This window comes from Cherax quadricarinatus, chromosome 24, assembly GCF_038502225.1.
Source record: "Cherax quadricarinatus isolate ZL_2023a chromosome 24, ASM3850222v1, whole genome shotgun sequence".
In the NCBI taxonomy this organism is placed as follows: Eukaryota; Metazoa; Arthropoda; class Malacostraca; order Decapoda; family Parastacidae; genus Cherax; species Cherax quadricarinatus.
Window position 1 is genome coordinate 14,522,260 of NC_091315.1, and position 23,823 is coordinate 14,546,082.

The 23,823-nt window shown below is 40.0% G+C and overlaps 1 protein-coding gene across 3 annotated transcripts in view; it reads left to right on the plus strand.

The window, feature by feature from the left end:
• Window positions 1-23,823, plus strand: part of LOC128690812 (nonsense-mediated mRNA decay factor SMG9) — a 213,738-nt gene that overhangs the window by 166,524 nt on the left and 23,391 nt on the right. For all 3 annotated transcript variants that reach the window (XM_070088201.1, XM_070088202.1, XM_070088203.1), the window contains 2 exons: window positions 11,773-12,067; window positions 13,722-13,875. In XM_070088201.1, coding sequence (XP_069944302.1) covers window positions 11,773-12,067; window positions 13,722-13,875 — 449 coding nt within the window. The remainder of the gene's footprint in view (window positions 1-11,772; window positions 12,068-13,721; window positions 13,876-23,823) is intronic.

Sequence of the window (23,823 nt, forward strand, 5' to 3'; positions counted from 1 at the left end):
ATCTTTGTATCATCAGCAAACTTACTCATGTCACTAGTAATTCCTTCATCAAGGTCATTAATGTAAATTATGAACAGGAGAGGGCCTAAAACTGATCCTTGTGGAACACCACTAGTGACTAATCCCCATTCAGATTTCACTCCATTAATGGTAACTCTCTGCTTTCTATTGGTAAGCCATGCCTCAATCCATGCTAGAACTTTACCTCCTATACCATGAGCTGCCACTTTTCTTAAGAGTCTCTTGTGAGGTACTCTGTCGAAGGCTTTACTAAAATCCAAATAAACAATATCATATTCCTTATCACTGTCAACTGCCTCAAATGTTCTATTGAAGAACGTCAGTAAGTTTCAGGCAGGAACGACCTCTCGTGAATCCATGCTGAGATTCATTTATCAAGTTATGCTCTTCAAGGTGACTTCTGATAATGTCAGCTATAATTGATTCTAATAACTTGCCCACTATAGATGTCAGGCTTATTGGACGGTAATTTGAAGGAGTGGACTTATCCCCTGATTTGAATATAGGAACCACATTAGCCATCTTCCACAACTCTGGCACAACACTGGTAAGGATGGACGCATTGAATACACTCATTAATGGCTGACTAAGCTCCATCTTGCATTCCTTAAATACCCTTGAAAACAACTCATCGGGTCCCGGGGACTTATTTTGTTTCAGTTTGTCTATCTGTTTAATAACCATGTCCCTCGTGACAGTAATATTAGTTAACTTAAATTCATCAGGAACTAAATCATTGTTAATTACTGGAATCTCATTTACATCTTCCTGTGTAAAAACTGACAAAAAATAGTCATCAAATAAGGAACACATTTCCAGTTCATTATCCATCAGCTGTCCATTCCCAGATTTCAGAGGTCCTACTTTTTCCTTCACCTTCGTCCTATACACTTGAAAGAACCCCTTTGGATTAGTCTTTGATTCATTAGCAACTCTAATTTCATAGTCACGTTTAGCCTTTCTAATCGCCCTTTTTACTTCTCTTTTAAGCTGAACATATTGGTCAGTAAGGTTAACCTCTCCTCTTCTGATGCGCCTATAAATTCCCCTTTTCTCCCCTAATAGATGCTTTAGCCTCCTGTTAACCCATTTGGGATCGTTATTATTAGACCTAAATTCTCTCTGGGGAATGTATATACTCTGGGCACTGTGTACATTATTAAGAAAACAATCATAAAAGCAGATCCCTTCATATTCATAAGTATGATTATTGTCAATAAAATCATTAGCTAGATAACCCCAATCAAGATTAGACAGATGTTCCCTAAGTCCATTATAATCGGCAGAACGAAAATCAGGGATTTTTACTGTATTATCATTATTCTTGCATTCCCAATTAATGCTAAAAGTGATGGATTTGTGATCACTTGCACCAAGCTCTTCAGTGATCTCCAGATTATTCACGAGTGTTTCCTTATTTGACAAGACTAGGTCTAGCAAATTATTACCCCTGGTAGGCTCAGTTACACTCTGTTTCAGAAAACAGTCCTGAACTGTTTCCATAAAGTCACTGGACTCTAGATTACCTGTCAAGGAATTCCAGTCAATTTGACTAAAGTTAAAGTCCCCTACTATGACTGTTACTGTGTCCAGAAGCCCTAACAATTTCGTCCCAAAGAAGTCTCCCTCTATCGTGATCCAAGCCTGGAGGTCTGTATATTACACCTAGAATTAGTTTTTCTTGACCCTCCACGAACTCTACCCAAACAGACTTTGTTACTGCTCCATCTATTTTTTTTTTTTTTTTTTTCAACAAGTCGGCCGTCTCCCACCGAGGCAGGGTGACCCAAAAAAAAAAGAAAGAAAATCCCCAAAAAGAAAATACTTTCATCATCATTCAACACTTTCACCACACTCAAACATTATCACTGCTTTTGCAGAGGTGCTCAGAATACAACAGTTTAGAAGCATATACGTATAGAGATACACAACATATCCCTCCAAACTGCCAATATCCCAAACCCCTCCTTTAAAGTGCAGGCATTGTACTTCCCATTTCCAGGACTCAAGTCCGACCATATGAAAATAACCGGTTTCCCTGAATCCCTTCACTAAATATTACCCTGCTCACACTCCAACAGATCGTCAGGTCCCAAGTATCATTCGTCTCCATTCACTCCTATCTAACACGCTCATGCACGCTTGCTGGAAGTCCAAGCCCCTCACCCACAAAACCTCCTTTACCCCCTCTTTCCAACCCTTTCGAGGACGACCCCTACACCTCTTTCCTTCCCCTATAGATTTATATGCTTTCCATGTCATTCTACTTTGATCCATTCTCTCTAAATGACCAAACCACCTCAACAACCCCTCTTCTGCCCTCTGACTAATGCTTTTATTAACTCCACACCTTCTCCTAATTTCCACACTCCGAATTTTCTGCATAATATTTACACCACACATTGCCCTTAGACAGGACATCTCCACTGCCTCCAACCGTCTCCTCGCTGCTGCATTTACCACCCAAGCTTCACATCCATATAAGAGTGTTGGTACTACTATACTTTCATACATTCCCTTCTTTGCCTCCATAGATAACGTTTTTTGACTCCACATATACCTCAACGCACCACTCACCTTTTTTCCCTCATCAATTCTATGATTAACCTCATCCTTCATAAATCCATCCGCCGACACGTCAACTCCTAAGTATCTGAAAACATTCACTTCTTCCTTACTCCTCCTCCCCAATTTGATATCCAATTTTTCTTTATCTAAATCATTTGATACCCTCATCACCTTACTCTTTTCTATGTTCACTTTCAACTTTCTACCTTTACACACATTCTCAAACTCATCCACTAACCTTTGCAATTTTTCTTTAGAATCTCCCATAAGCACAGTATCATCAGCAAAAAGTAACTGTGTCAATTCCCATTTTGAATTTGATTCCCCATAATTTAATCCCACCCCTCTCCCGAACACCCTAGCATTTACTTCTTTTACAACCCCATCTATAAATATATTAAACAACCATGGTGACATTACACATCCCTGTCTAAGACCTACTTTTACCGGGAACTATTCTCCCTCTCTTCTACACACCCTAACCTGAGCCTCACTATCCTCATAAAAGCTCTTTACAGCATATAGTAACTTACCACCTATTCCATATACTTGCAACATCTGCCACATTGCTCCTCTATCCACTCTATCATATGCCTTTTCTAAATCCATAAATTCAATAAAAACTTCCCTACCTTTATCTAAATACTGTTCACATATATGCTTCAATGTAAACACTTGATCTACACATCCCCTACCCACTCTGAAGCCTCCTTGCTCGTCCGCAATTCTACATTCTGTCTTACCTCTAATTCTTTCAGTTATAACCCTACCGTATACTTTTCCTGGTATACTCAGTAAACTTATTCCTCTATAATTTTTACAATCTCTTTTGTCCCCTTTCCCTTTATATAAAGGGACTATACATGCTCTCTGCCAATCCCTAGGTACCTTCCCCTCTTTCATACATTTATTAAACAAAAGTACCAACCACTCCAACACTATATCCCCCCCTGCTTTTAACATTTCTGTCATGATCCCATCAGTTCCAGCTGCTTTACCCCCTTTCATTCTACGTAATGCCTCACGTACCTCCACCACACTTACATTCTGCTCTTCTTCACTCCTAAAAGATGGTATACCTCCCTGGCCAGTGCATGAAATTACCGCCTCCCTTTCTTCCTTAACATTTAAAAGTTCCTAAAAATATTCTCGCCATCTACCTAATACCTCCCTCTCCCCATCTACTAACTCCCCTACTTTGTTTTTAACTGACAAATCCATACTTTCCCTAGGCTTTCTTAACTTGTTTAACTCACTCCAAATTTTTTTCTTATTTTCATTAAAATTTCTTGACAGTGCCTCTCCCACTCTTTCATCTGCTCTCCTTTTGCACTCTCTCACCACTCTCTTCACCTTTCTTTTACTCTCCATATACTCTGCTCTTCTTATAACACTTTTGCTTTGTAAAAACCTCTCGTAAGCTACCTTTTTCTCTTTTATCACACCCTTTACTTCATCATTCCACCAATCACTCCTCTTTCCTCCTGCCCCCACCCTCCTATAACCACAAACTTCTGCCCCACATTCCAATACTGCATTCTTAAAACTATTCCAACCCTCTTCAACCCCCCCACTACTCATCTTTGCACTAGCCCACCTTTCTGCCAATAGTCGCTTATATCTCGCCCGAACTTCCTCCTCCCTTAGTTTATACACTTTCACCTCCCTCTTACTTGTTGTTGCCACCTTCCTCTTTTCCCATCTACCTCTTACTCTAACTGTAGCTACAACTAAATAATGATCCGATATATCAGTTGCCCCTCTATAAACATGTACATCCTGGAGCCTACCCATCAACCTTTTATCCACCAATACATAATCTAACAAACTACTTTCATTACGTGCTACATCATACCTTCTATATTTATTTATCCTCTTTTTCATAAAATATGTGTTACTTATTACCAAATTTCTTTCTACACATAGCTCAATTAAAGGCTCCCCATTTACATTTACCCCTGGCACCCCAAATTTACCTACTACTCCCTCCATAACATTTTTACCCACTTTAGCATTGAAATCCCCAACCACCATTACTCTCACACTTGATTCAAAACTCCCCACGCATTCACTTAACATTTCCCAGAATCTCTCTCTCTCCTCTACACTTCTCTCTTCTCCAGGTGCATACACGCTTACTATAACCCACTTTTCACATCCAATCTTTATTTTACTCCACATCTATTTTTATACCTGTTTTAATGCAACAATTAATATTTTCTCAAACATACAATGCAACTCCTCCCCCCTTCCCATTACATCTATCCACATTGAACAACTTAAATCCCTGAATATTACACTCAGCAGTCATATCCCGACTCTTTAAATCATACCACGTTTCAGTTAATGCAATGATATCAAAGTTCCCAGCTCATGCTACCAAACGTAGTTCATTAATTTTATTTCTTGCACTTCGACTGTTAGCATAAAATACCATCACATGTTTTTTCTTCTGCACATTTTTCCTATTCATTTTTGTTTTTACACAATTTCTGAAATTATCATTACCCAGAGTTACTCCATGACAGTTACTATTAAGATTCTTAATATCAGAGCATAAGTCAATATATCCATACTCATTATTAATCATTTCTAAACCCATTCCTCTAACTAATCCTAGTTTAAAGTCCTAACACCCCCTCAACTGAGTTAGCAAGAAAACCCACACATGCCCTGGATAAGTGAACCCCATCCCTGGCATACATGTCATTTCAGCCATAGAAGTTGTCCCAGTTGTCAATGAATGGTACTGCATTATCCTTACAGTGTTTATCCAGCCAACAATTAATACCAATTGCTGTGGACAACCATTCATTACCAACACCTCTTCTTGGCAAAATGCCACATATAACAGGGCACCCCCCCTTCTTCCTAATTATGTCTATAGCTGTCCTGAACTTTCTAACTAAATCCTCACTTCTACGCTTGCCTACATCATTGCCTCCAGCACTGAGGCAAATAATTGGATTGATTCCATTACCATTCATGATGTTGTCAAGCCGGCTAACAATGTCCTCCATCCCAGCCCCAGGAAAGCATACCCTTTGTCTCCTGCTCCTGTCCTTCAAGCAGAATGCCCTATCCATGTATCTAACCTGGCTATCCCCAACAACAACAATATTCTTACCTTCCTTGCTGTCGTTCGTCGTGACGGTCCCAGTAGTCGACTCACATTCGTTGGGTAGCACCGAGAATGCGTTGGAGGTTTCCACAGGAGTTTCCACAGCAGTCTCTTTCTTCTTCATCGTTTCTGGCTTTCCATTCGTCTTCTTGATCGTCAACTTTGTCGTCCCCTGCTGTCCAGCCACTGACCACGATCCCTTCTTGACCTGAGGACTCGAAAGAGGAGGACTACTATGAATCCTCTTGTTTTCCTCGGTCAATCGCCGTATCTCCATCTTCGCTGCCCTCAATTCTTCCTTAAGTTGCTGGTAAAGTTGCTCGATGGAGGGCATCTTGGTTCAGTCCACGGGAGCAAACAAGACACTTCTTCACAGAGTTAAGTACAGGTCACCACTGGGTTAAGTACAGATTCACAGAGAGCACACAAACAGGTCTTCACAGATCTAAGTACACGTCACCACTGAGCTAAGTACTTTATTTATTCCTGTCTTCCATTTATACTCCTCAATCATATCCCTTCAAATTCTATGCCTTTCTAGAGAGTGCAGATTCAGGGCCTCAGTCTATCCTCATAAGGAAGATTTCTGATAACATAAGGACATGGAAATATAAACACAAATGCAGTATAATGTGATCCTTTATTGACAACGTTTCACCCACACAGTGGGCTTTTTCAAGTCAATAGAACATTTGAGGCAGTAGACAGTGATAAAGAATATGATATTGTTTATTTGGATTTTAATAAAGCCTTCGATAGAGTACCTCACAAGAGACTTGAGAAAAGTGGCAGCTCGTGGTATAGGAGGTATGGATAGAGGCATGGCTTACCAGTAGAAAGCAGAGTTTTGATTAATGGGGTCAAATCTGAATGGGGATTAGTCACTAGTGGCGTTCCACAAGGATCTGTTTTAGGCCCTCTCTTGTTCGTAATTTACATTAATGACTTTGATGAAGGGATTACGAGTGACATGAGCAAATTTGCTGATGATACAAAGATAGGCCGTATGATTCATTCTGAGGAGGATAGCATTGAACTCCAGAAGGATTTGGACAAATTAATGTCTTGGTCTGAAAAATGACAGATGAAGTTCAGTGTGGATAAGTGTAAGGTATTAGTCCTTGGTATTGAAAATAACCCTTGAAGCTATAAATTAGGTGAAGTAAAGCTTGATCATACAGAATGTGAAAAAGACTTGGGAGTCATGGTAAGCAGAAACCTAAAGCCAAGACAGCAGTGCCTAAATGTGTGCAACAAGGCTAACAGATTATTTGAATTTATCTCAAGAAGTATGTATAAGTAACAGAAGTCCAAAAGTTATTTTACAGCTCTATACTTCACTAGTGAGGCCTCATTTAGATTATGCTGCTCAGTTTTGGTCTCCTTACTATAGGATGGATATAGACTCATTGGAGAATATACAGAGAAGAATGACTAAAATAATTTACTGTGTAAGGAATCTCCCGTACGAAGATGGACTTAAAGCCTTAAATCTCCACTCTCTGGAGAGACGTAGAAGGAGGGGAGATATCATTGAAGTGTGTAAGTGGATGACAGGCATAAACAAAGGAGATATTAATAAAGTACTGAGGGTGTTGAACCATGTAAGAACCAGAAATAATGGATTTGGATAAATTTAGATTTAGAAACGACATAGGTAAGTACTGGTTTTCTAATAGAGTTGTGGATGCGTGGAACAATCTTCTTAGTAAGGTGATAGAGGCTAGGACCTTGAGTAGCTTTAAAAAGAGATTGGACAAATATATGAGTGGGAAGGGCTGGGTTTGATTTGTGTCATTGGGTATTGGAGTTAATTCTTGGGTAGCTTTGGGTAGAGGTCATTTTGATAAGGACCTGCTTTGTATGGGCCATTAGGCCTTCTGCATTGTTCCTCCATTCTTATGTTCTTATGTTATCAAAACTTATTTCTTGGGTAGCATTAAAAATTGGGTTGGGCAAATATTTTGTTAGTGGGAAGGATTGTGAAGGACCTGGCTAGTATGGCCCAGCAGGACTGCTGCAGCATTCCTCTTTTCTTATGTTCTGAGATCTGCCTCATTGCCCCCATATCCACCCTGTCATATGCCTTTTCCAAATCCATAAATGCCACAAAAACCTCTTCAGCCTTATCTAAATACGTACTGTTCATATATATGTTTCACTGTAAACACTTTGTCTACACATCCCCTACCTTTCCTAAAGCCCCCTTGTTCATCTGCTATCTGCTCTCTGTCTTACTCTTAATTCTTTCAATAATAACTCTACCAGACACTTTGCCAGGTAAACTCAACAGACTTATCTTCCTATAATTTCTGTATTCTCTTTTGTCTCCTTTGCCTTTATACAAAGGAACTATGCACGCTCTCTACCAATCCCTCGGTACCTTACTCTCTTCCATACATTTATTAAATAATAGCACCAACCACTCCAAAACTACATCCCCACCTGCTTTTAATATCTATATCCCATCAATCCCAGCTGCCTTACCCTTCATTCTAGCCACTGCCTCACAAACTTCCCCCAAACTCATAACTGGCTCTTCCTCACTCCTACAAGATGTTAACATAAGAACATAAGAAAGGAGGAACACTGCAGCAGGCCTGTTGGCCCATACTTTGCAGGTCCTTTACAATCCATCCCACTAACAAAACATTTGCCCAACCCAATTTTCAATGATACCCAAGAAATAAGCTCTGGTGTGCAAGTCCCACTCAAATCCAACCCCTCCCACTCATGTACTTATCCAACCTAAATTTGAAACTACCCAAAGTCCTAGCCTCAATAACCCAACTATGTAGACTGTTCCACTCATCAACTACCCTATTTCCAAACCAATGCTTTCCTATGTCCTTTCTAAATCTAAACTTATCTAATTTAAATCCATTACTGCGGGTTCTCTCTTGGAGAGATATCCTCAAGACCTTATTAATATCCCCTTTATTAATACCTATCTTCCACTTATACACTTCGATCAGGTCTCCCCTCATTCTTTGTCTAACAAGTGAATGTAACTTAAGAGTCTTCAATCTTTTTTCATATGGAAGATTTCTAATGCTATGTATTAATTTAGTCATCCTACGCTGAATGTTTTCTAACGAATTTATGTCCATTCTGTAATATGGAGACCAGAATTGAGCTGCATAATCTAGGTGAGGCCTTACTAATGATGTATAAAGCTGCAGTATGACCTCTGGACTTCTGTTGCTTACACTTCTCGATATAAATCCCAGTAATCTATTTGCCTTATTACGTACGCTTAGGCATTGCTGTCTTGGTTTAAAGTTGCTGCTCACCATAACCCCCAAGTCCTTTTCGCAATCTGTATGGCTAAGTTCTACATCATTTAACTTATAAGTGCTAGGGTTATGGACACTCCCGAGCTTCAGAACCTTGCATTTATCTACATTGAACTGCATCTGCCACTTTTCTGACCAAGAATAGAGTTTGTTTAAATCCTCCTGAAGCTCCCTAACATCTACGTTTGAATCAATTATCCTACCTATCTTTGTGTCATCGGCGAATTTGCTCATATCACTAGTAATTTCCTCATCAAGATCATTGATATATATTATAAATAACAATGGGCCCAAGACTGATCCCTGCAGAACGCCACTTGTTACAGATCCCCACTCGGATTTAACCCCGTTTATGGACACACTCTGCTTTCTGTCTGTGAGCCATGACTCGATCCACGAGAGCACTTTTCCCCCACTGCCATGAGCTGCCACTTTCTTTAACAGTCTTTGGTGCAGAACTCTATCAAAAGCCTTTCTAAAATCTAAGTAAACAATATCAAATTCTTTATCGTGGTCAACAGCCTCAAAAGCTTTACTGAAGAAAGTTAATAAATTAGTTAGACAAGACCGGCCTCTTGTGAATCCATGCTGAGTATCATTAATCAAGCTATGTTTATCGAGATGGCTTCTTATAATCTCAGCTATAATTGACTCTAGTAATTTGCCTACAATTGAGGTCAGGCTTATTGGGCGGTAATTTGACGGTAATGACTTATCCCCTGTTTTAAAAATAGGAATTACATTAGCCCATCTTCCACATATCAGACATTACACCTGTTTGAAGAGATAAATTAAAAATATTAGTTAATGGATCACAGAGTTCCATTTTGCATTCCTTAAGAACCCTTGAAAAAAGCTCATCAGGACCCGGTGATTTATTTTACTTCAGTCGGTCTATACACGAAATCACAGCTTCCCTATATTTAACAATTCCTCAAAATATTCTTTCCATCTTCTCAATACCTTTGACTCTCCATTTAATAACTCTCCTCTCCTATTTTTACCTGACAAATCCATTTGTTCCCTAGGCTTCCTCAACTTGTTAATCTCATTCTAAAACTTTTTCTTATTTTCAACAAAATTTGTTGATAACATCTCACCCACTCTCTCATTTGCTCTCTTTTTACATTGCTTCACCACTCTCTTAACCTCTCTTTTTCTCTCCATATACTCTTTCCTCCTTGCATCACTTCTACTTTGTAAAAACCTCTCATATGCTAACTTATTCTCCCTTACTACTCTCTTTACATCATCATTCCACCAATCGCTCCTGTTCCCTCCCGCACCCACTTTCCTGTAACCACAAACTTCTGCTGCACACTCTTAACACTACATTTTTATACCTACCCCATACATCTTCTACCCCATTGCCTATTCTCTCACTAGCCCATTTGTCCTCCAATAGTTGTTTATGTCTTACCCTAACTGCCTCCTCTTTTAATTTATAAACCTTCACCTCTCTCTTACTTGATGCTTCTATGTTCCTTGTATCCCATCTACCTTTTACTCTCACCGTAGCTATAGCTAGAAAATGATCTGATATATATCTGTGGCCCCTCTATAAACATGTACATCCTATAAACATGTACATCTACTCAACAGTCTTTTATCTACCAATGCATAATCCAACAAACTACTGTCATTATGCCCTACATCATATCTTGTTTACTTATTTATCCTCTTTTTCTTAAAATATGTATTACCTATCAAAGGGCTCCCATTATCAGTAACACCTGGCAACCCAAACTTACCTACCACACCCTCTCTAAATGTTTCTCCTACTTCAGTATTGAGGTCCCCTACCACAATTGTAATTATCAGAACAAAAATTATATAAATAAAAAAAAAAAAAGAGAGAAAAAAGGTATATCAGCAACATTTCTGCAAGTGACAGGACTCCGTGTTGTCATCAGGTGAACATCAGCACTGACTTCACGCCTTATATTTCGGTAAGTACCGACCCTAAAATTTTTTTTTTTTGGTCTTATTACACACAGAAAATTGCCCTCTTTAATTTAAATTTTTTCAAAAATATTCAGAGCACTGGGCAGGAGAACGTAGATCTATGTTTGCATAGTTAAGGGGTGAGAGTAGAATTCCCCCATAAAAATAATGACCTCACTCATATGCAAGGCTGGCAGAACAGGATGGTATAGTACGATTGATTTTTTTGCTAAAAAGTGTGGTATGACGTTATGGTACAGTATATATGACAGGTATGAAAAATGGAAAGCATGCTGCACCATACTGTGCTACTGGCTCTGCTTGTAGGCTTATTGCCATGTGGAAGGGAGGGGAAGGAACTCACTGCATGGCATACTTTTCCCCATAAATTTGCTTTGTGCAAGTTAATTGTCTAAATGTTGAATTGCAGATCTCAAATTAGTGACCTCTATATCTAAAGGAAATTTGGTGGCGGAGAGACTCTTTAGTATGTCCACTTGTGTGTTCCTTGCCAAGGTTAAATGTTTCGATGAACATGATACACCTGTTTCCCACCTCTACACCTGTTGCAGTTCACCGGGGCTTCTTTTTGGACATATTTTTGTATGTATATATGCTGGAGCATGTGTGTGTGTGTGTGTGTGTGTGTGTGTGTGTGTGTATATTTGCATGTAGTTGTGCATATATTACTGTGTTGTGTAATAGAAGAGAGAAGATAGTTTCCTTTGTATCAAGCAGTTTTCTTTACCACAGAAAAGTGATCTGCAGCTCTCATATAGAAAGTAGACCTGACTAACCTAGTAATTTGCTTTTATTTTGCAGCTCAACAGAGAACCTTATGGAGGTAGAGTCATTGCAGGTGCTCACATTAGTAATGAGTATTGCACATGTGGTTGTCATGGTTCAAGACAGCGCTGCAGATCCTAATCTTATCCGTCTTCTTCAAACATGCGAGATGATGAAACCGTCCTCCTCCTCCACACCATCTTGTTCATCTTCCAGCTCTTCAGCACCATCAGCTAGTGAAGATACACAACAGTATTTTCCTCACGTGGTCTTTGTTCATAATCGTGCTCCATCACATCACTTCACACCTGCAACTTTGAAAAAATTGCAAGTGAGTTTCTCGTTTAATAAAAAAAAATTAGCATGAGAGGTAATGAAATGAGGGCAGTGACAGAGCATAAGCAAATCTGACTTTCAAAGCAAGATATAATTGGTCAAGATCATGCCAGCCAATTTAGTAATGAGCGTTGGGCTTGGTAACTGAAGCTTAAAACCTGTGAACGTAACCAGGCTGAGTACCATATTTTCTGGCATGTAAGGCACATGAGCATGTAAGACATGAGATGATGTTTCCAAGCAGTTGTAATGTAATGTTAACCCTTTCAGGGTTTCGGCCGTATTAGTATGGCTTACGCCCCAGGTTTTTTGACGTACTAGTACACCTAAATTCTAGCGCCCTCAGATCTAGTGAGACAAAGCTAGTAGGCCTACATATGAAAGAATGGGTCTATGTGGTCAGTGTGCGCAGTATAAAAAAAATCCTGCAGCACAGTGCATAATGAGAAAAAAAAAACTTAGTTGGTGTTTTTGGATTAAAACCAATTTTGCACTGTATTTTCGTATGGTATTTATTGCTGTATTCTAGTTTTCTTGGTCTCATTTTATAGAATGGAAGACATATTACAGAAATTGAGATGATTTTGACTGGTTTTACAATGAAAAGTACCTTGAAATTGAGCTCAAAGTAGCAGAAATGTTCGATTTTTACCAAAGTTCAAAAGTAAACAAATCATGCCAAGCGTCCAATACACGTCAACTGGCGAGTCTAATATTCTTTCACAAGTGCGCTGATATTATTTATACCATTTCTACACTAATGCAGTAGTCTGCATAACAGTAAATCTTCTATTTTTTGTAAGAATAAAAATTCAAAGTGGAAAGCCAAAGAAATGTAAGAGGGGCCTGGGGATGTGACTAATGAACAGAGAACTTGTTATTTTAGTGCCAGGAATGTCTTTCTTGTTTATTCTGGACCCTATTCGGAAATTGGCATCTTTTGAAATTGTGTGAAATTGGCAAAATTGCTAAATTCTGACCACTTTATTGGATAGTTGACATCGGTAAATGGGTGGTTTCTTGTTCTCATTCGATAGAAAAAATGGAGTTCTAGCGAAATAGTTATGATTTTTGTTGACTAGTACACTGGAATTGGCCGAAAATAGGGCCCAAAGTGGGCAAAATCGCCGATGCGTAAACATCGTTGAGTCCGCTAACTTTGCAAGAGCATAATTCTGTAAGTTTTCCATCAAATTTCATGCTTTTGGTGCCACTATGGTCGGGAAAAGATTCTCTGTCTTTTCATAAGAATTTTTTTTTTCCCTTAAATTTGGGGACCCTGAGAACAAGTCTCGGAGACGGCCTGGGGACCCTGAAAGGGTTAATAAACAACTGCTAAAGTATAACCCAAAGCCTACCTTTGACCCTGACCTTGAGAATTTAAGGCACAGGGTGAGTTTCCAAGACTTTTTGTGGAGGACAAAAGAAGTGTGCCTTATATGCTGGACAATGCAGTAATTGCATGAACAAATAAATAAATCTCAAGGCTGTCAGTGATATAGGAAAGAAGACAGTGAATATGGAAGTGAATTTTGATGCTGTAAGTCTCAAAATTTATCCCTGTTTTTATTGTGGATTTTTGTAATACGTATATTAGTCTGTAATCGTTTTACCTATTTCTTGATTTTTTTTGTTTGGTCATGATGCAGGGAGTGTACCAAGAGGCATTTTCTGGATCTTGCCTGGAGAGTGAGAGTCGTGTGGGCATTTGTAACAGCTTGACCTACACACCCTTGGCGCAGACATCTTGTGGCAGTCTTGTGAATCTCTTCTTGCTGCCAGATTTTCACAAGCAACATAATAGTATGTGAAGCTCGTTATAATGTTATTCTTTTTATACTGAATTACTCTAGTCGTAAGTTTGTCTCCTAGGTGGGTTATTTGTGTATGTGTATATGCTGAGACCTGTTATCCTACCTCTACACATTTCAGAGCTAAGCCCTGTCTAAGTCATACTAACACTCACTGGGATACAACCCACATCAGTTAATTCATACCCAGGTACCTTCTTACTGCTAGGTGAAAAGGGACAGAAGGTGTAAGGAAATGTGCCCAGTGTTTCCACTCGTCTCGGGGATCAAACCACTGACCCTCAGAATGTTAACTGAGGGTGCTACCAACTTTGTATAGAAGTGATAAATATTGCAAATTATATTTGGTAGATTCTAAAGAAAAGTTCCAAAGGTTAGTGGATGAGTTTTGGAAGGTATGTAAAGGTAGAAAGTTGAAAGTGAACATAGATAAGGGTAAGGTGATGAGGGTATCAAATGATTTACATAAAGAAAAATTGGATATTACATTGGAGAGAGGGAGTATGGAAGAAGTGAATGTTTTCAGATATTTGGGAGTTGACTTGTCAGTGGATGGGTTTATAAAGGATGAGGGTAACCATAGAATTGATGAAGGAAAAAATTAAGTGGTGCGTTGAGGTATCTGTGGAGACAAAAAACGTTATCCATGGAGGCAAAGAAGGAAATGTATGAAAGTATAGTAGTACCAACACTCTTATATGGGTGTGAAGCTTGGGTTGTAAATGCTGCAGTGAGGAGGCAGTTGGAGGCAGTGGAGATGTCCTGTCTAAGGGCAATGTGTGGTGTAAATATTATGCAGAGAATTCGGATTGTGGAAATTAGGGAGAAGGTGTGGAGTTATTAAAAGTATTAGCCAGAGGGCTGAAGAAGGGTTGTTGAAGTCGTTTGGTCATTTACAGAGAATGGAACAAAGTAGAATAATGACTCGGAGAGCATATAAATCTGTAGGGGAAGGAAGGCTGGGTAGGGGTCATCCTTGAAAAAGTTGGAGGGAGATGGTAAAGGAAATTTTGTGGGCGAGGGGCTTGGACCTCCAGCAAACATGCTTCAGTGTGTTAGATAGGAGTGAATGGAAGCGAATGGTTTTTCGAACCTGACGAACTGTTGGAGTGTGAGCAGGGTAATACAGTGGACCCTCAACCAATGGCATTAATCCGTTCCAGAGAGCTAGCCGTTAGTCGAATTTGCCATTAGTCGAATTAATTTTCCCCATAAGAAATAATGGAAATCCAATTAATCCATGTCAGACAGCCAAAAATATTAACAAAAAATATTTTTTTTAAAGATGAAATATAAATATACATATATTGGGAGAGGAACTGTCAAGAAATTTTAATGAAAATAAGAAAAAATTTTGGAGTGAGTAAACAAGTTAAGAAAGCCTAGGGAAAGTATGGATTTGTCAGTTAAAAACAGAGTAGGGGAGCTAGTAGATGGGGAGATGGAGGTATTAGGTAGATGGTGAGAATATTTTGAGGAACTTTTAAATGTTAAGGAAGAAAGAGAGACAGTAATTTCATGCACTGGTCAGGGAGGTATACCATCTTTTAGGAGTGAAGAAGAGCAGAATGTAAGTGTGGGGGAGGTATGTGAGGCATTACGTAGAATGAAAGGGGGTAAAGCAGCTGGAACTGATGGGATCATGACAGAAATGTTAAAAGCAGGGGGGGGGGGGATATAGCGTTGGAGTGGTTGGTACTTTTGTTTAATAAATGTATGAAAGAGGGGAAGGTACCTAGGGATTGGCGGAGAGCATGTATAGTCCCTTTATATAAAGGGAAAGGGGACAAAAGAGACTGTAAAAATTATAGAGGAATAAGTTTACTGAGTATACCAGGAAAAGTGTACGGTAGGGTTATAATTGAAAGAATTAGAGGTAAGACAGAATGTAGGATTGCGGATGAGCAAGGAGGTTTCAGAGTGGGTAGGGGATGTGTAGATCAAGTGTTTACATTGAAGCATATATGTGAACAGTATTTAGATAAAGGTAGGGAAGTTTTTATTGCATTTATGGATTTAGAAAAGGCATATGATAGAGTGGATAGAGGAGCAATGTGGCAGATGTTGCAAGTACAGTGGACCCCCGCATACCGATTTTAATCCGTGCAAGAGGGCTCATTGGTATGCGAAATAATCAGTATGCGAATGAATTTTCCCCATAAGAAATAATGGAAATCAAATTAATCCGTGCAAGACACCCAAAGGTATGAAAAAAAAAATTTTACCACGTGAAATATACATTTTCCTACACACAAAGAGAAGGATACATGCACAATAGTAGAGTAGTACATGCACAGTATATATTGTGCATGTACTAGTCTACTAAATGAAGAATAAATGACACCTTTATTGAAGATGCAGCAATGACTGATGAGACACTGTGTCCTGGGAGTGCCTTTTCCTCCTGAGTACTGTAGGTCCTGTTTGGTATTTTCTTCCAGAACATGCCTTATCACACTGTGTATGTCACTACGATTCTTAAATCTCTCAAACCAACCTTTGCTGGGTTTAAATTCACCAATATGAGCACTAGTTCCAGGCATTTTTCCCTGTTCACCTGGGTGTTAGTCGACTGGTGTGGGTTGCATCCTGGGAGACAAGATTAAGGACCCCAATGGAAATAAGTTAGACAGTCTTCGATGACACTGACTTTTTTGGGTTATCCTGGGTGGCAAATCCTCTGGGGTTAATTGTTTCTTGGTATATTCTCAATAAGCCACACCAACAACAGTGCTACAGCAGCAGCAGACGATGCTACAGCAGCAGCAGCAGCAGACGATGCTACAGCAGCAGCAGCAGCAGACGATGCTACAGCAGCAGCAGCAGCTGACAGTGCTACAGCAGCAGCAGACGATGCTACAGCAGCAGCAGACGATGCTACAGCAGCAGCAGCAGCTGACAGTGCAGCAGCAGCAGCTGTACCACCAATAGTAGCGATGGTTGATTGGGGTTTATTATACAACCTGGCCAGCTCGGAGACACGCACTCCACTTTCATACTTATCAATGATCTTTTTCTTCATCTCTATAGTAATTCTCACCCTTATTGCTGTAGGGTTGGCACTAGAAGCTTTCTTGGGGCCCATGGTCACTTATTTTCCAGATAAAATCACCAAAAACACTGTAATAATACGAAATGTTCCGATTGTATGCTTGGATGTTACCACGGAGGCTGGCTGGTAAACAATGCCACCGGCGGAACATGTGAGGCTGGCTAAGGCGCACATTGGACGCGTCTCGGACGAACAGCGGTGAGCGGGTTTTTAAGCGGTATGCGAGGCAAAATTTTTGCAATTAAAGCAAGCGGTATGCGGATTAATCGTTATGTGATGCCAACAGTATGCGGGGGTCCACTGTATATGGAATAGGTGGTAAGTTATTAAATGCTGTAAAGAGTTTTTATGAGGATAGTGAGGCTCAGGTTAGGGTGCGTAGAAGAGAGGGAGACTACTTGCCGGTAAAAGTAGGTCTTAGACAGGGATGTGTAATGTCACCATGGTTGTTTAATATATTTATAGATGGGGTTGTAAAGGAAGTAAATGCTAGGGTGTTCGGGAGAGGGGTGGGATTAAATTTTGGGGAATCAAATTCAAAATGGGAATTGGCACAGTTACTTTTTGCTGATGATACTGTGCTTATGGGGGATTCTAAAGAAAAATTGCAAAGGTTAGTGGATGAGTTTGGGAATGTGTGTAAAGGTAGAAAGTTGAAAGTGAACATAGAAAAGAGTAAGGTGATGAGGGTGTCAAATGATTTAGATAAAGAAAAATTGGATATCAAATTGGGGAGGAGGAGTATGGAAGAAGTGAATGTTTTCAGATACTTGGGAGTTGACGTGTCGGCAGATGGAATTATGAAGGATGAGGTTAATCATAGAATTGATGAGGGAAAAAAGGTGAGTGGTGCGTTGAGGTATATGTGGAGCCAAAAAACGTTATCTGTGGAGGCAAAGAAGGGAATGTATGAAAGTATAGTAGTACCAACACTCTTATATGGGTGTGAAGCTTGGGTGGTAAATGCAGCAGCGAGGAGACAGTTGGAGGCAGTGGAGATGTCCTGTTTAAGGGCAATGTGTGGTGTAAATATTATGCAGAAAATTCGGAGTGGAAATTAGGAAAAGGTGTGGAGTTAATAAAAGTATTAGTCAGAGGGTAGAAGAGGGGTTGTTGAGGTGGTTTGGTCATTTAGAGAGAATGGATCAAAGTAGAATGACATGGAAAGCATATAAATCTTTAAGGGAAGGAAGGCTGGGTAGGGGTCGTCCTCGAAAGGGTTGGAGAGAGGGGGTAAAGGAGGTTTTGTGGGCAAGGGGCTTGGACTTCCAGCAAGCGTGCGTGAGCGTGTTAGATAGGAGTGAATGGAGACGAATGGTACTTGGGACCTGACGATCTGTTGGAGTGTGAGCAGGGTAATATTTAGTGAAGGGATTCAGGGAAACCGGTTATTTTCATATAGTCGGACTTGAGTCCTGGAAATGGGAGGTACAATGCCTGCACTTTAAAGGAGGGGTTTGGGATATTGGCAGTTTGGAGGGATATGTTGTGTATCTCTATACGTATATGCTTCTAAACTGTTGTATTCTGAGCACCTCTGCAAAAACAGTGATAATGTGTGAGTGTGGTGAAAGTGTTGAATGATGATGAAAGTATTTTCTTTTTGGGGATTTTCTTTCTTTTTTGGGTCACCCTGCCTCGGTGGGAGATGGCCGACTTGTTGAAAAAAAAAAAAATATGGAAAACAATGACAGATACATATAAAGCACTAATAAAATGGATAAATGAACATTTAACATCATGCTTACCTTTATTGACTTTACTTTTCGGCCAATTGGAATTGGACGAAAATAGGGCTCAAAGTGGGCAAAATTGCTGATGTGTGAACATTGTCGAGACCGCTAATTTCACGAGAGCATAATTCCATAAGTTTTCTATCAAATTTCATACTTTTGGTGTCTTTATGATTGGGAGAAGATTCTCTATCTTTTCATAAGATTTTTTTTTTTTTTTTTTTTTTAAATTTTGGCAACCCTGAGAACAAGTCTCTGAGAGGGCCTGGCAACCCCCAAAGGGTTAAATATAATTTTTTTTTTTAACAAGTTGGCCGTCTCCAACTGAGGCAGGGTGACCCAAAAAGAAAGAAAATCCCCAAAAAGAAAATACTTTGATCATTCAACACTTTCACCTCACTCACACATAATCACTGTTTTTGCAGAGGTGCTCAGAACACAACAGTTTAGAAGCATATACGTATAAAGATAAAGAACATATCCCTCCAAACTGCCAATATCCCGAACCCCTCCTTTAGAGTGCAGGCATTGTACTTCCCATTTCCAGGACTCAAGTCCAGCTATATAAAAATAACCGGTTTCCCTGAATCCCTTCACTAAATATTACCCTGCTCACACTCCAACAGATCGTCAGGTCCCAAATACCATTCGTCACCATTCACTCCTATCGAACACGCTCACGCACACATACTGGAAGTCCAAGCCCCTCATCCACAAAACCTCCCTTATCCCTTCCTTCCAACCTTTTCGAGGACGACCCCTACCCCGTCTTCCTTCACTACAGATTTAAATGCTCTCCAAGTCATTCTACTTTGATCCATTCTCTTTAAATGACCAAACCACCTCAACAACCCCTCTTCTGCCCTCTGACTAATATTTTTATTAACTCCACACCTTCTCCTAATTTTCACACTCCGAATTTTCTGCATAATATTTACACCACACATTGCCCTTAGACAGGACATCTCCACTGCCTCCAACCACCTGCTCACTGCTGCATTCACAACCCAAGCTTCACACCCATATAAGAGTGTTGGTACTACTATAGTTTCATACATTCCCTTCTTTGCCTCCATAGATAATGTTTTTTTTGTCTCCACATATACCTCAAAGCATCACTCGTCTTTTTTCCCTCGTCAATTCTATGATTAACCTCATCCTTCATAAATCCACCCGCCGACATGTCAACTCCCAAGTATCTGAAAACATTCACTTCTTCCATACTACTCCTCCCCAATTTGATATCCAATTTTTGTTTACCTAAATCATTTGATACCCTCATCACCTTACTCTTTTTCTATGTTTACTTTCATCTTTCTACCTTTACACACACACCCAAACTCATCCACTAACCTTTGCAATTTTTCTTCAGAATCTCCCATAAGCACAGTATCATCAGCAAAAAGCAACTGTGTCATTTCCCATTTTGTATTTGATTCCCCATAATTTAATCCCACCCCTCTCCTGAACACCCTAGCATTTACTTCTTTTACAACCCCATCTATAAATATATTAAGCAACCATGGTTACATTACACATCCCTGTCTAAGACCTACTATTACTGGGAAGTAGTCCCCCTCTCTTCTACACATCCTAACCTGAGCCTCACTATCCTCATAAAAACTCTTTACAGCATTTATTAACTTACCACTATTCCACTTGCAACATCTGCCACATTGCTCCCCTATCCACTCTGTCATATGCCTTTTCTAAATCCATAAATGCAATAAAACTTCCCTACCTTTAACTAAATGCTGTTCACATATATGCTTCAATGTAAACACTTGATGTACACATCCCCTACCCACTCTGAAACCTCCTTGCTCATCTGCAATCCTACATTCTGTCTTACCTCTAATTCTTTCAATTATAAACCTACTGTACACTTTTCCTGGTATACTCAGTAAACTTACTCCTCTATAATTTTTACAGTCTCTATTTTCCCCCATCCCTTTATATAAAGGGACTATACATGCTCTCTTCCAATCCCTAGATACCTTCCACTTTTTCATACATTTATTAATCAAAAATACCAACCACTCCAACACTATATACCCCCCTGCTTTTACCATTTCTGTCATGATCCCGTCAGTTCCAGCTGCTTTACCCCCTTTCATTCTACGTAATGCCTCACGCACCTCCCCCACACTCACATCTTGTTCTTCTTCACTCCTAAAAGATGGTATAACTTACTGGCCAGTGCATGAAATCACCACCTCCCTTTCTTCGTTGACATTTAAAAGTTCCTCAAAATATTCTTGCCATCTACCCAAAACCTCCATCTCCCCATCTACTAACTCCCCTACTCTGTTTTTAACTGACAAATCCATTCGTTCCCTAGATTTTCTTGTTTAACTCACTCCAAAAATTTTTCTTATTTTCATTAAAATTCTTGACAGTGCCTCTCCCACTCTATTATCTGCTCTCTTTTTGCACTCTCTCACCACTCTCTTCACCTTTCTTTTACTCTCCATATACTCTACTCTTCTTATAACACTTCTGCTTTGTAAAAACCTCTCATAAGCTAACTTTTTCTCTCTTATCACACCCTTTACTTCATCATTCCACCAATCACTCCTCTTTCCATCTGCACCCACCCTCCTTTAATCACAAACTTCTGCCCCACATTCTAATACTGCATTTTTAAAACTATTCTAACCCTCTTCAACCCCCCCCTCCCCCACTACTCATACTTGTACCAGCCCACCTTTCTGCTAATAGTTGCTTATATCTCACCCGAACTTCCTCCTCCCTTACTTTATACACTTTCACCTCCCTCTTGCCTGTTGTTGCCATTTTCCTCTTTTCCTATCTACCTCTTAGTCTCACTGTAGCTGCAACTAAATAATGATCCGATATATCAGTTGCCCCTCTATAAACGTGTACATCCTGGAGCCTACCCATCAACCTTTTATCCACCAATACATAATCTAACAAACTACTTTCATTATGTGCCATATATGCCTTGTATATTTATTTATCCTCTTCTTCATGAAATATGTATTATTTATTACTAAACCTCTTTCTACATATAGCTCAGTTAAAGGCTCCCCATTTTCATTTACCCCTGGTACCCCAAATTTACCTACTACTCCCTCCACAACATTTTTGCCCACTTTAGCATTGAAATCCCCAACCACCATTACTCTCACACTTGGTTCAAAACTCCTCACGCATTCACTCAACATTTCCCAAAATCTCTCTCTGTCTCTCCTCTGCTCTTCTCCAGGTGCATATACGCTTACTATAACCCACTTTTCACATCCAAGCTTTATTTTACTCCACATAATCCTTTAATTAATACATTTATAGTCCCTACACAAATAACCTGCACATAGAAGAGAGGAGCTTACTACGACATTTCGGTCCGACTTGGACCATTTACAAAGTCACACTAACGAGAAGTAGAGCAAGACGGGTATATATAGGCAGGAAGAGGTGGAGGTTGCGGCAGCGGCAGCAGAAGGAAGTAGTAATGGGGAATTAAGGAGGAGGAGCCAGTCACTTACAAAGAAAGGGGAGCACTGCAAGGGAGCTAGGTGCCCACAGAGGGACAGCAAGAACACAGAGGTGTGGGGGAGGGGAAATAATGAAATAAATAAAGAAGGAACAGAAACACAAGACAGAAGAAAGAAAGAAAGAAAGACAACCCAGAAGACAAAAATGAAAGAGGAAAGGGGAAGAGGGAGAAGAAGAAGAAAAGAGGAATCAGGTTAAGTCACGGGTGTTCTGAAGTTTGGAGCATTTTACAATGTAGTGGGAGAGGAAGGCATCTACAGAGACGAAGCAGGACTTAGATTCATTCAAGGAAGTTGTGTATTAGGGAGGATTCAACCAGACGGCAACTGTTAAAGTTGGAAGTAGGGAAGACAGTTTTAGCAGAAGACCAGTCAATAGGATGGCTGTGATCTCTGACGTGACAGAAAAGAGCATTGTTAGTGTCAGCAAGTCTAACACTATTTTTGTGCTCCCTAAGTCTGTCAGAAAGTGATCGGCCAGTTTCTCCAAAGTATTGAAGAGGACAGGAGGAACAAGAAATAGAGTAGACACCAGGAACATCTGTAGAGGGAGGAGAGGTATGAACGAGATTAATGCGAAGAGTGTTAGTCTGGCGGAAAGTAAGCTTGATGTCTAAGGGTTGTCTTTCTTTCTTCTGTCTTGTGTTTCTGTTCCTTCTTTATTTATTTCATTATTTCCCCTCCCCCACACCTCTGTGTTCTTGCTCTCCCTCTGTGGGCACCTAGCTCCCTTGCAGTGCTCCCCTTTCTTTGTATGTGACTGGCTCCTTCTCCTTAATTCCCCATTACTACTTCCTTCTATCTCCGCCACTACTGCTGCTGCTGCTGCCGCTGCCGCTACCGCTACCGCTGAAGCTGCCGCCGCCGCCGCCGCCTCTGCCTCCTCCTCCTCCTCTTCCTGCTTATATATACCCATCCTGCTCTACTTCTCGTTAGTGTGACTTTGTAAATGGTCCAAGTCGGACCGAAACGTTGTAAGCTCCTCTGTTCTATGTGTGGGTTTTTTGTGTATCGTTCCAGTCACGGTATTGTGCCTTTTTTGTTATTTATAGTCCCTTTTCCTGCCATAACTTTTCCTTCAACATTATTGCTACTCTTTCTTTAGCTCTAACTCTATTTGAAACCCCTGACCTAATTCCATTTATTCATCTCCACTGAAACTCTCCCACCCCCTTCAACTTTGTTTCACTTAAAGCCAGGACATCCAGCTTCTCATTTATAATATCCACAATCATCTCTTTCTTATCATTTGCACAACATCCACGAACATTCAGACTTCCCACTTTGTCAGTTTTCTTCTTATTCTTTTTAGTAATTATTACAGGAAAAGGGGTTACTAGCCCATTGTTCCCGGCATTTTAGTTGACTTTTACAACACGCATGGCTTACGGAGGAAAGATTCTTATTCCACTTCCCCATGGATATAAAAGGAAAAGTAACAAGACCAAGAACTATTAAGATAAAATCAAAGAAAACTCAGATGAGTGTGTATAAATAAACGTGTACATGTATGTGTAGTGTGACCTAAGTGTAAGTAGAAGTAGCAAGACGTACCTGTAACCTTGCATATTTATGAGACAGACAAAAGGCACCAGCAATCCTACCATCATGTAAAACAGTTACAGGCTTTTGTTTCA